Raw genomic sequence first — 12,224 nt, 5'->3', positions numbered from 1 at the left:
TGAAACATAAATAAAAATGACTGTATGTGACTCAAAATGAATGCAAACATTGATTTAACTGTAAAAATATACAATATATATCGATAAATGCAGAAAAGACATTATTTTTAGTGTATGAGATTATAATGTGTAAGTAATTAAAAGAAGTATTATCATCTCTGTAAGAGTATAAAACACAATGCAATGTTCATTCTTCTGTCTAGTCTGTTTTGTTCTGTTCGTTCTGGTGTTAGCTGGAATAAGGTACGCAAGCTATTGTGCTGCGCTAGCATTTGTTTCTGTCGTAACGTAATTGCAAATATTTAATGGTGTACACTGTGTCCTAGTAAGAATATATTAGTATAAAGTGATCTCCGAGTGTTATTTCAAGAACCCACGCCACATTTATCTTATGAAAAGAATATTTAATGAAAATTATTTAGCATGTTTCCAGCTGCTGCGGAGCGAGTAACAGTGATCTCTGATTGTTAACAATTAGCCGCCATTACGCGGTACATTTAAAAATATTTTTTCACAGTACAACGTCTGATAGCCGGAGCGGAAGAAATATTGTAAAAATATTCAGTGAGATTAATTGAAGTAATCCAGTGAAATAATTTTATTAAAACTTGTCTATTTTCTATGATAGTGAACTGGAGCTGAGTAATACTACGCTATTGCATTTACAGTAATTTGTAGGGAGCCTGGCGCTTGATAAAACCAGATATAATACGTAATTGGCAACCTACGAAATTCATTATTTTGCTTATTATATCTCTTTTGTATTTTTTTGAAAGCTAAAAGTAAAAACTAACTCCACTAAAAACCAGTAACAGATCACGATAAATCAAAGGACAAACAAATTTACTAGGAGAGTGTTTCCTCTAAATAAATAGCTACATTATTTTTTTTAAGAGATATAATAAACATTTGATCGTTTTCGAGATATTTAGTTCCCTCAAGTTGAACCAAACACCCTGTATAAAACAAGGACTTTCAGCAGGAAGTATCTCAGCATCATCCAAACAGTTCGTAGAGTCATATGCCATGTGTGGACGAGCATTGTCCTGTTGGAAAATGGCACTGCAATACTGTTACACGAGAGATAACATACGCGAATGACATAGTAGGTCCGCGACGTACTGTTGTGGCGCCAGAGTTTCCTCAATCACTACTAGCTGCGCCCTGAAGTCATATACGATGGCTCCTCCATCGTGACTCCAGGAGTAACATCGCTGCGCCTCTTCGTAACGAAGACATGCGTGCCACCTGCTACAGGCGCTGCAGCGGCTGCGCCACTCACCCGGGTCGCTCCAGGCGTCGCCGGCCTGCGCCGCCTGCAGCTCGAGCAGGCACTCCGTGCAGAAGCTGTGCAGGCAGGCCAGGAGCCGCGGCTCCGACTGCGCGCGCCGGCAGATGCCGCACACCGCACGGTTCGCCACCGCTCTGCACACACACAAACATATTCACACAAGGGCTCACTCCTATGCACACACTACGAGATGGGCCTCAAGAGCAAGCGTCAAGTTCGTCCCACTTTGGCACTAAGGCCGCGGTCACATTGGCACCGATATCGGTGGATTCCGCCGAAGGCCGAAATCGGCCGACCTTTTCAAATCAGTACACTACTACGCAAAATACTAACACGAATTCCTTACAGACGAATGGAAAAACTGGTAGAAGCCGACCTCGGGGAAGATCAGTTTGGATTCCGTAGAAATATTGGAACACGTGAGGCAATACTGACCTTACGACTTATCTTAGAAGAAAGATTAAGGAAAGGTAAACCTACGTTTCTAGCATTTGTAGACTTAGAGAAAGCTTTTGACAATGTTGACCGGAATACTTGCCGTCGAGGGACATGAAAGAGAAGCAGTGGTTGGGAAGGGAGTGAGACAGGGTTGTAGCCTCTCCCCGATGTTATTCAATCTGTATATTGAGCAAGCAGTAAAGGAAACAAAAGAAAAATTCGGAATAGGTATTAAAATCCATGGAGAAGAAATAAAAACTTTGAGGTTCACCGATGAAATTGCGATTCTGTCAGAGACAGCAAAGGACTTGGAAGAGCGGTTGAACGGAATGGACAGTGTCTTGAAAGGAGGATATAAGATGAACATCAACAAAAGCAAAACGAGGATAATGGAATGTAGTCGAATTAAGTCGGGTGATGCTGAGGGAATTAGATTAGGAAATGAGGCGCTTAAAGTAGTAAAGCAGTTTTGCTATTTGGGGAGCAAAATAACTGATGATGGTCGAAGTAAAGAAGATATAAAATGTAGACTGGCAATGGCAAGGAAAGCGTTTCTGAAGAAGATAAATTTGTTAACATCTAATACAGATTTAAGTGTCAGGAAGTCGTTTCTGAAAGATTTGTATGGAGTGTAGCCATGTATGGAAGTGAAACATGGACGATAAATAGTTTGGACAAGAAGAGAATAGAAGCTTCGGAAATGTGGTGCTACAGGAGAATGTTGAAGATTAGATGGGTAGATCATATAACTAATGAGGAGGTATTGAATAGGATTGGGGATAAGAGAAGTTTGTGGCACAACTTGACGAGTAGAAGGGACCAGTTGGTAGGACATGTTCTGAGGCATCAAGGGATCACCAATTAGCATTGGAGGGCAGCATGGAGGGTAAAAATCGTAGAGGGAGACCAAGAGATGAATACACTAAGCAGATTCAGAAGGATGTAGGTTGCAGTAAGTACTGGGAGATGAAGAAGCTTGCGCAGGATAGGGTAGCATGGAGAGCTGCATCAAAGCAGTCTCAGAACAGAAGACCACAACAACACTACTACGACCGCCCTCACACTGTAGCTGATCTCATCGCCCGAACGACAATAGATGAAACTCAGATCGGTTTGTTTTCTTTGGTCAAATAGACTGACGTTCTCACATATGGACTGTGAAACGAACGGTTTAATCCAAGGAAGAGCGAATGTTTTCTTGAGGATAACAATATCATGAAGGTGAAGGAACTCGTACAAGATAGAGTGCATGGACGGCTGCATCAAACCAATCTTCGGACTGAAGACCACAACGACGACGATCACGACATGGCTTGGAATCTGTGGACTGAAATTGCAGGTTTATTGGAAACCACTAATAGACAAAATATTTATAGAAAATTTTGGTTTAAGGATCAAAGGGACCAAACTGCAGAGGTCATCGGTCTAGAAAATTTTGGGTGTGAATTGTAACCTCAAAAAATACTTTGTTCAAGTGGGAAGGATGGGGTGTCTTACGCTTACTGTGTGGATCTTTTTTGGGTTGTTGAAGGTGGACATAGCTGTCTACAAATTATTATCAGTGCTCACTGGCGTTTTTATGTCAGTAGGGTGGTGATTCTGTTACATAAAGTGGTTTGTGAATGTGGTGTTGCGTGTGTCTGTTTTTCACGGCTTTACGTGTGCGGACTATTTTTTTAACTTTGTTTATCTTTCACACATATGCTGAATGACAGTCATTGAAGGTTAGTTACCGCATGCCTGCACAACTTCAAATAAATTCAGCAAAACATAGCCTTTGTAACTTTGCTTTGCAGGGTTAGCACTAATCATGCCGAGTATGAAAATGTGAAGACACATACGTGAAACACTTCCGGATAAAGAAAGTTAATTTCGATTATTTCGAGTACTTGTGCAGGTGTGATTCGAGCTCTATTAAAAAAAAATCCGGTACTCACATTAAAGATGCAGTTCTGGCTCAAGTAAAACTAGAAGTGACACTTCGGCATTTGACACTTTGCGATTACATCTTTCCAGTATTCAGGCCTATAACGCGTTCTGAAAAATACAATTTCAAAGTTTTTGTGCGTTACATTGGATGCTGTTTATGATGCCCTGAAGACTAAAAGCTAATATTTTCACTCTTGCACCCCAAATACTACGAAATGTTACACTTATTCTATACAAAATTTTGAAACTATGCTTTGTGCAATCCACAGGACGTCGTGTTACGATTCAAATTGTGCGCAATAGGCTGCATGATGCGCAACTTCACTCCCGACGTCCAAGGCGAGGACTATCTTTGCAACCACGACACCATGCAGCACGGTACAGATGGGCCCAACAACATGCCGAATGGACCGCTCAGGATTGGTATCACGTTCTCTTCACCGATGAGTGTCGCATATGCCTTCATCCAGACAATCGTCGGAGACGTGTTTGGAAGCAGCCCTGTCAGGCTGAACGCCTTAGACACACGGACTAGCTATTGCAGCGAGGTGGAAGTTCCCTGCTGTTTTGGAATGGCATTATGTAGGGCCGACGTACGCCGCTGGTGATCATGAAGGCGCCGTAACAGCTGTACGATACGTGAATGCCATCCTCCGACCGATAGTGAAACCATATCGGCAGCAAATTGGCGAGGCATTCGTCTTCATGGACGACAATTCGCGCCCCCATCGTGCACATCTTGTGAATGTCTTCCTTCAGGATAACGACATCGCTCGACTAGAGTGGCCAGCCTGTTCTCCAGACCATGAGCCCTATCGAACATGCCTGGGATAGATTGAAAAGGGCTGTTTATGGACGACGTGACCACCAACCACTCTGGAGGATCTACGCCGAATCGCGATTGAGGAGTGGGACAATCTGGACCAACATTGCCTTGATGAACTTGTAGATAGTATGCCACGACGAATACAGGAAAGCATCAATGCAAAAGGATGTGCTACTGGGTATTAGAGGTACCGGTGTATACAGCAATCTGAACCACTACCTCTGAAAGTCTCGCTGTATGGTGGTACAACATGCAACGTGTGGTCTTCATGAGTACTAAAAATAGCGGAAATGATGTTTATGTTGATCTCTATTCCAATTTTCTGTACAGATTCCGGAACTCTCGGAACCGAAGTGATGTAAAACTTTTTTTGATGTGTGTAGCTTATTTACATGAATTCGGTATCTTCTTAATAAAAAACGCCGCATTCCAGCACTTGTTTCGAAGCATGGTACCCATACCATTCTTGGAGGTTAAAATCTAACATACTTCATACAAAGAACAGATTCTTACCTAACCTCCTTGACCGTGCCTCAGACTGACGAAGGAGATCGGATGCATTGTGACAAAGCTGTCGGCCATTTTATCGGGCGATCTCTGGCGATGGCGTCTGTCGATCGTTGTTGGTGCCACTGTGGACGCAGCCTAAGGCAGCAGAAAGCAAACATTGCCGTTCGAGAAAGAACTGATAACATCGCTTAATTCATTTGACCTTCTTTCTGATCCTCTGTCATTCGTCATTAAGTACATTTCAACAGGACGGCTGAACTAGGGCTCCCAGGAAAATTTCTGTTCGCAGATGAGATAACACACTGTGGACAACGTCGGAAGGAAAGCTTACGTTTTAACGTCCCGCCGAAAACTTAATCATTAGAGACGGAGCACAAGCTCAGACTGTGTCACGGATGGGGAAGAAAGTCGGCCGAGCCCTTTCAAAGAAAGCATCCTGGCATTTGTGTGGAGCGCTTCATGGAAATAATGGAAAACCTAAATCTGGATTGTCGGACGCGGATTTGAATCGATGTTCTCCCGAATGCAAGTCCAATGTGCTAAGCACTGCGCCACCTCGGTGGAAAAATTAGTTTTCCCTCCTCCAACACTCCACTGAGAATACGGATGGATGGAATTCTCATCACGAGCATGTTTTTTCTTTTTTCTTTTTTTGTGCCGTCTGACAAGTGGATGCAACGCATCTCAAAATTTGAGCTCCTGTCCAGTGAGGCTAACGGAACTGACACTGTGTCAAAGTGAACATAAAAATATTTTGAGAGATTAGTGGGCAAGGTTTCGCAAAAATATCCTCATGTGGTGCCGGACATAATTAGAATAGTCTTACGGACCAGAATTTTTATTGGAGCGCGATACCTCGATGAAAAGCTGAAGAAAGGGAAGGTGGCAGCATCACAGACGATCAAATTTCACTGATACTCTTCAGCAATCGGAGGGATATAACGAGGTAAGTAATTGCTATAAACAAAACGTAAATGGTAATTTTGGGTGTTAAGCTGCCTTATTTGTGACGGAGCAAAAGAACTCGCCTCGCGTTCGCAATTCTGCTTCACTGCTGACGTCATTCCAATAGCCAATAGCATGTCGTTCCGCTTCGGGCTCAACCTTTATAGAATAAATTTGCTAGAAACCATTACCGAGAAAAACGTAAAACAGGGCGTATTAATACGAACTTTCGACGACATCCTCCCACTGTTTTCCCCAAGAAAGGCACTACTGTCGAAGAACTAACGGGATCACACAGATATACCTGTGTGTAACGCGCCAAAATAATATTGCACAGGACGTTACGGGTCATTACGAATAGAACTACAGCCATGTGTAAAGTTAAAAGGTATGGATATGGTAGCTTTGTGTATAGTGACGTTATACACTGATCAGCCAGAAGATTGTGATCACGGACCTACTATCGATATAAACGCGCCAGGCGATAACAGCGCCAACTGGCGAGCAATGACTGTTACTGAGACACACGCACTGTGCATGTAGTATCAGTGAGTGTGCTGTCCGTGTGTAGAATGTTGAAGGCTCGCGATCTACCCGAGTTTGACCGAGGGCAGATTGTGATAGCCCGGCGGCTCGGCACGAGCATTTCGGTAACTGCATGACTTTTCGGGTGTTGGGGAAGTGCTGTGGCGAATGTCTTCAACACGTGGCGAAACCAAGGTGAAACCACTTCGAGACGTCATGGGGTTGGACGGCCACCCCTCATGACAGATGTCAGACGTCACAGACAGGGCAGACTGGTAAAACAGGACAGGCAATAAACTGTCACAGAACTAACATCAGACTTTAATGCTGGGCAGAGTAAAAAGTGTGTCTGAATACACAGTGCACCGGACACTCCTAACGATGGGCCTCCGCAGCCGACGACCTATGAATGTGAACATTCTCGTGGGCATCCATGCATCCACTGGAGCTTGTGCAAGGCACCATGATGGCCAAGGAGTATCGTACACTGGTTGCAGGCCACGAACACACCTTCATGGCGTTCATGTTTCCCGATGCCAGTGGCATTTTTCAACAAGATAATGCCCCCTGCCCGGAATTAGGTGACTTGTGTGTGCATATGTGCTGTAAACTCCTTCCAGCAACCTGCCAAGGCCTCATGCTTCCATGGCACGACGCGTGCCAAAGTGGACGTACCGGCAATTAGGTAGGTAATCATAATGTTCTTGCTGATCAGTGTAAGTATATGTGCATATCGTTGTAGAGAGAGAGAGAGAGAGAGAGAGAGAGGGAAGGTTTGCGAGGAACTGAGTAACTGCCATGCTTATAACCCGTTATTATACGCCACATAACAAGTGCCCACTGTGACTAGACGTTAAGTTGGCGCCAATTATGACCTGTCACCAATAGTGTCCTTGTTTCCATCACAATGTGTAATACGCAGCTTACTCCTTGGAGAATTAGACACATTACACGTCGAGAAAGTCATAGGCTTTAGTCTGTGAGTACGCAGCCAGGTACACTTTCACACACGCTAGACTTTAAATTATGTTCTGGGATATATTGTGCCAAAATTTGGTACAAAGTAGTTCTCATTCCCATGTTCTGAGTAAGGTTCCCGGGAAGGTTCCCTTGGTTTAAGGCAAACGCTGAAACAAGTGATCACTTTCCATTTATTCCCAATTCGAAGCCCCTCCTCCCATTATAGTCCCCCCTGATATTTGCCTAATAACAACTGACGCTCTACTACGATCGGTTTCCAAACAGCCTTCTTTACTCTATGAACTGGAGAATGGAAGTACAAATAAAAAAAAGCTCCTATGCTGTTTCTCGTTATCAACTGAACGCTTATCGTGGTCATAACACAGGGCGTTTTAAAAAGAATCACTCGATTTCCAAACGTCATATGTACTGATGAAAACATACTGCAAAGGAACTACGCCGTTTTGCAGTACAATTACAAATGCTGTATGCGTTCACCACCAGCCGCACAAACACTATCTCGATGACATAAGTTCTACGTACATTTTGTTTAAAATTTCTTCATCGACGAAAGTCACTGCTGCTGTTTCTCTATTCTTGGACTCATTTATGTTACGAGTTAAAGGGAAGGTGAAAACACATTCCTTCACGTACACCCAAAAGAAAAAGTCGAATATTGTCATGTCTAAAGATCTTGGAGGCAAGGAATACGAGTATAGCGCAGTGTCTCGGCGTCCAAAATTGTCCTGTCCAACGTTGAGGCAATGTGTCGTGAGGAAAAGTCGTATACTGTTACGCCATTGTGGTGGCGTTCCATTCTCTTCGAATATGTCGAATATGAAATCGTTGGAGTCCTCCCTAACTATGCAAAAAGCCACGTCTGCAGCATTTCAGGGAAGCTCGTTCCAGTCACTGCATTATCAAATGGTTCAAATGGCTCTGAGAACTATGGGACTTAAATTCTGAGGTCATCAGTCCCCTAGAACTTAGAACTACTTAAACCTAACTAACCTAAGGACGTTACACACATCCATGCCCGAGGCAGGATTCGAACCCGCGACCGTAGTGGTCCACTGCATTATGCTAAAGAGAGAATAGGTCATACTTTTTTTTCAGAGCAAATGGCGCAAAGCAAGATCACTTTCTGAAAATTTCATTCATACTCAGCTATATCATTAGGGTTATGGAATCTTCATATGCGCACATTATGCCGGTTAACTTTACCGCTGAAACAGAATGCGGAGAACAGTGATGTCCATACCTACAACACTAGTCAGGGCTTCGGAAAGGAGTTCAGTGAGGTGCTTCAAAGACTTTTGATTATTTTCCCAATAGCATACAATGTCTGACAGGTAGCGAAGTAAGTTTTAAATCTAGCCCAAAATCATTTCTCCTAAATAAGTCCTTCTATTTTACGGACGAATTATTATTTAAAAATTCGTAGTCTGTAAAAAAAAAACAAATTTTTAATGTCCTTGCATGAGTACATGTGTAGGACTAAAAAGTAATAAGTTCGTTAAAGTTAGCACTAGTGATGTATACATATGCTTTAAACTGACTCGTCCCACATCATTTCGACAAAGAATCCTTCAGTGATTCATGGGACATGGTGAAAGGGTACAGTACCGCCCGACAATGAATATAGGTACAACATTCTTCACTACTCTTGTCAGAACAACATATTTTTTGTAATAATAACTCAATTTCACTTAATACACCAAAGCCGAATACCAGTGTAGGAAAGAATGACAATTTATTTATTTAATTGATCACATGTGCACTCCCACAAAATAAATCCCTACATCCAATTTGGTGAGATCTGCGAAATGAATGAATGTATGGTCGTCTGCTAACCGCAGATAGTGAATGTGCAATATATGATCATCTTTGAGACGGTCCTTTGGTCACATTTGGTGGAACCAAAGAGATGAAATTTACCTGAGCTTTGAGCGCCTGAAATGCGGCTGACCAATGGGTAGCATGGTCTTCCCCCACCTCGACGGAGGTGCCAGATGACCTGAAGAACGGCCATGTTTCAGCACTCTGGCGCTGGATCTTGTGTTGGTAAGACCTGTCTTAGGTGTGCTCCGTAAAGACAAAAGAGTGGAGAAAATGATATGCATGTGAAATACTTAAGAGTAGTTTGGAATAATTACTTCTCTATTTCAGGAAGTTTTGGGGGGAGAATTAAATGACAGGCAGGTAATATTAAGGGGATCGTACTAATCTTCGGAAGTGACCACCGGTCACAGTTAAACCACGTGTAGCAATAAGATGAAATACTTGCGAGTGCTAGTACTAAGTTGGAATACTGTCGAATGCTAGTACTAAGTTGAAATACTTCCGAGTGCTAAAGTTAAGCTGAATTACTGGCGTGTGTACTATAAGTTGGAAATATTTAAGAAATGGCGTGTGCAGGACTTGAAATTAGAGACGAGTACTTCCACATGGTGAGTACTGTGTGAGTCTCAATCTGTGTAATAGACAAAGGATAAAGAGAAGTACTCGTCCATGGTATAAGTTGAGGACTCGCGTGTGTGACGAATATGTTCTTAATATTATTCTGCGCGTTATGTTTCCGTGTGACGCTGGATTCAAACTCTAATACTCTGAGAGAGAAGCAAGGTGAGTCAGCCGTCTATCCAGCAACGCCACTTGGCTTGCATTGCACAGGAAGACGTGCATATATCCTCCAGAGTTCGTAGTAGGAAAGAAAAGTTACGAAGTGGGGTAGTGTCGTGTGAAACTGAGATGAATACTAATTGAAGTGGGAAAGCTGAAAGCGAAGTGATTCTAACGTTGTGACTATTCTTTGTGAAGTATGTTGCCAGTGTGTTGTATTTCATGTAATTTAAGTATGTGCGGTTTGCATGGGAGAGTAGCAAGATAGGTTCAAAGGCAGTGGATTATGCATGTTCCTTTTTGTACTGCTCAGTCTGGAGTAAATTTTCGTGATAATGGGTGTGAGAGTCGAAGTGTGAGATATAGCAAAAGATCCACCATCCTATCCAGAAAGTGCACTGTAACGTTAGATAATTACGAGACCATAAGATAGAGAATCACCAATGTAAAGCCATGTCCACTGGGCGGAGTTCCTCATGTGTAATTATTGTATAAAAAATGTAATAATAGAATAATAGAATTTATCGGAATAAAAAAAAGGTAGTGAAAAGAAAAAGATTGGTGGCCTTATTCTTCGAATAGAGTGTAGTCATGATATCCAGAATTTATAATGTGTACGCCATTCATATTCAGTGCGATGGCCACGGGTTGGTCAAAGCCGTTGGATAAGAAAGAAATGTGGTATTGCCAGAGCGTAGTGGACAATCAGAGTTGTGTAAATTACTAATAGTCAGATGTGCGTTATCCGTTTCCGTTGCGTAATATTCAAACAGGAGAATAATTTGTAGTTTAATTGTGAGAGCTCATAATCAGTCATTGATGTTACTCGATAAATAAAAATAAATCCACTCGCTTGGCAGACCACTCATCTTGCAGGCCTGACTGCTTGATGTCACAGTATGAGCAAGGCATGTGGGTGCCTCTCAGTGTAACTAACTAACTGATACGTCACTGAAAATTAACTTCAATTAAAATCTGTTGCATTCCGCGTCCTTTAAGATAATTTTTATAACGTTCACATCTTATTCTTTCATCTCCAAGGTGAAAAGTTCGCGCTAATTGTTTGTAGACACTCACCAGACAATCGTGTGGGGATTCATATATTTCGCGACAGCTTTGTACTCAGTTACAATTAATTATTTACTGCGAGCTCTAGACAAATAAAGAATTAATCAATTTATGTTAGTAAACTGAGGAATGTGCAATCCAAAGCTAAAGCTTCGATTGCAGTTTCTCAAATTTGTAAAAAAATTCTAATTTGCAGGACCAGTCTCCACATCAAAAAAACTATTGCCATCAACCTTATGGGAAATTTCAAGATTCCTGGACTGGGAAAAAGGAGAATGATTATGTGTTAATGAAAAATACTTAAACCATCTTCGTTACGCTGATGACTTTGTACTGTTTACCTGGTGTTGAGATAAAAGTCAGCAACTGAAGGAACAATATAATAAAACAAATGGCCTGTAAACCAGTTAGAATGAAACTAAAATATTTCACGATCAACACATACAAAAGAAAATAGTGCAAAGTGTCAATGGACTCAGAGAAACAGTTGCTGAGATTTTGTATCTGTGGTAGCTGAAGGTAACGTCTAGATGCAGAGCAAAAGAAATCAACAGAAGTGTTAAAGTGAACGGGAGTACCTGGGGTGAACAAAGTCGGAATTTGATGAGGAAGAATGCAACGTGTCCGAAACGGAATATATACACTCAGTACGTTTTATCCATTCTGATTTGTCTACATCTACATCTGTAATCCGCAAGCATATGATGAATGGCGAAAGACACTTTGTGTACCAGTGTCACTTCTCCCTTTTCCAGCTCCAGTTGCGAATGGCTCGAGGAAAGAACGACTGTCTGTAAAGTTACCACGTGAGCTCGAATCTCTCTCCAGTTTTATTGCCAGGGCCTTTTATAGAGGTATACCCAGGAAGAATCAATGTATTGGCTGCCGCTTCGAGGAACAAACGCTCTCAGAATTTTAACACTAAACCACACCGTGACGCAGAACGCCTCTCTTACATCGTCTGCCACGGGAGTTAGCTGAGCACCTCCATAACGCGCTGCCCTTCTCTGGATCTTCTCTGTTTGTTCTATCAATCGTACCTTGTGTGTTCGTCAGGCTGACGAGCAATATGCAAGTACTGATCGAACGGGTGTTTCGTAAGCCACCTCC

General features: G+C 42.3%; 1 protein-coding gene across 1 annotated transcript in view; it reads right to left on the bottom strand.

Annotated features, from left to right (window-relative positions):
• The window catches only part of LOC124795887 (tripartite motif-containing protein 45), a 177,099-nt gene that overhangs the window by 133,454 nt on the left and 31,421 nt on the right, over nucleotides 1–12,224 (bottom strand). The window contains exon 2 of the mRNA XM_047259968.1: nucleotides 1,283–1,425. Coding sequence (XP_047115924.1) covers nucleotides 1,283–1,425 — 143 coding nt within the window. The remainder of the gene's footprint in view (nucleotides 1–1,282; nucleotides 1,426–12,224) is intronic.

Source organism: Schistocerca piceifrons, chromosome 4, assembly GCF_021461385.2.
Source record: "Schistocerca piceifrons isolate TAMUIC-IGC-003096 chromosome 4, iqSchPice1.1, whole genome shotgun sequence".
Lineage (NCBI taxonomy): Eukaryota > Metazoa > Arthropoda > Insecta > Orthoptera > Acrididae > Schistocerca > Schistocerca piceifrons.
This window is presented reverse-complemented; position numbering and strand designations above follow the sequence as displayed.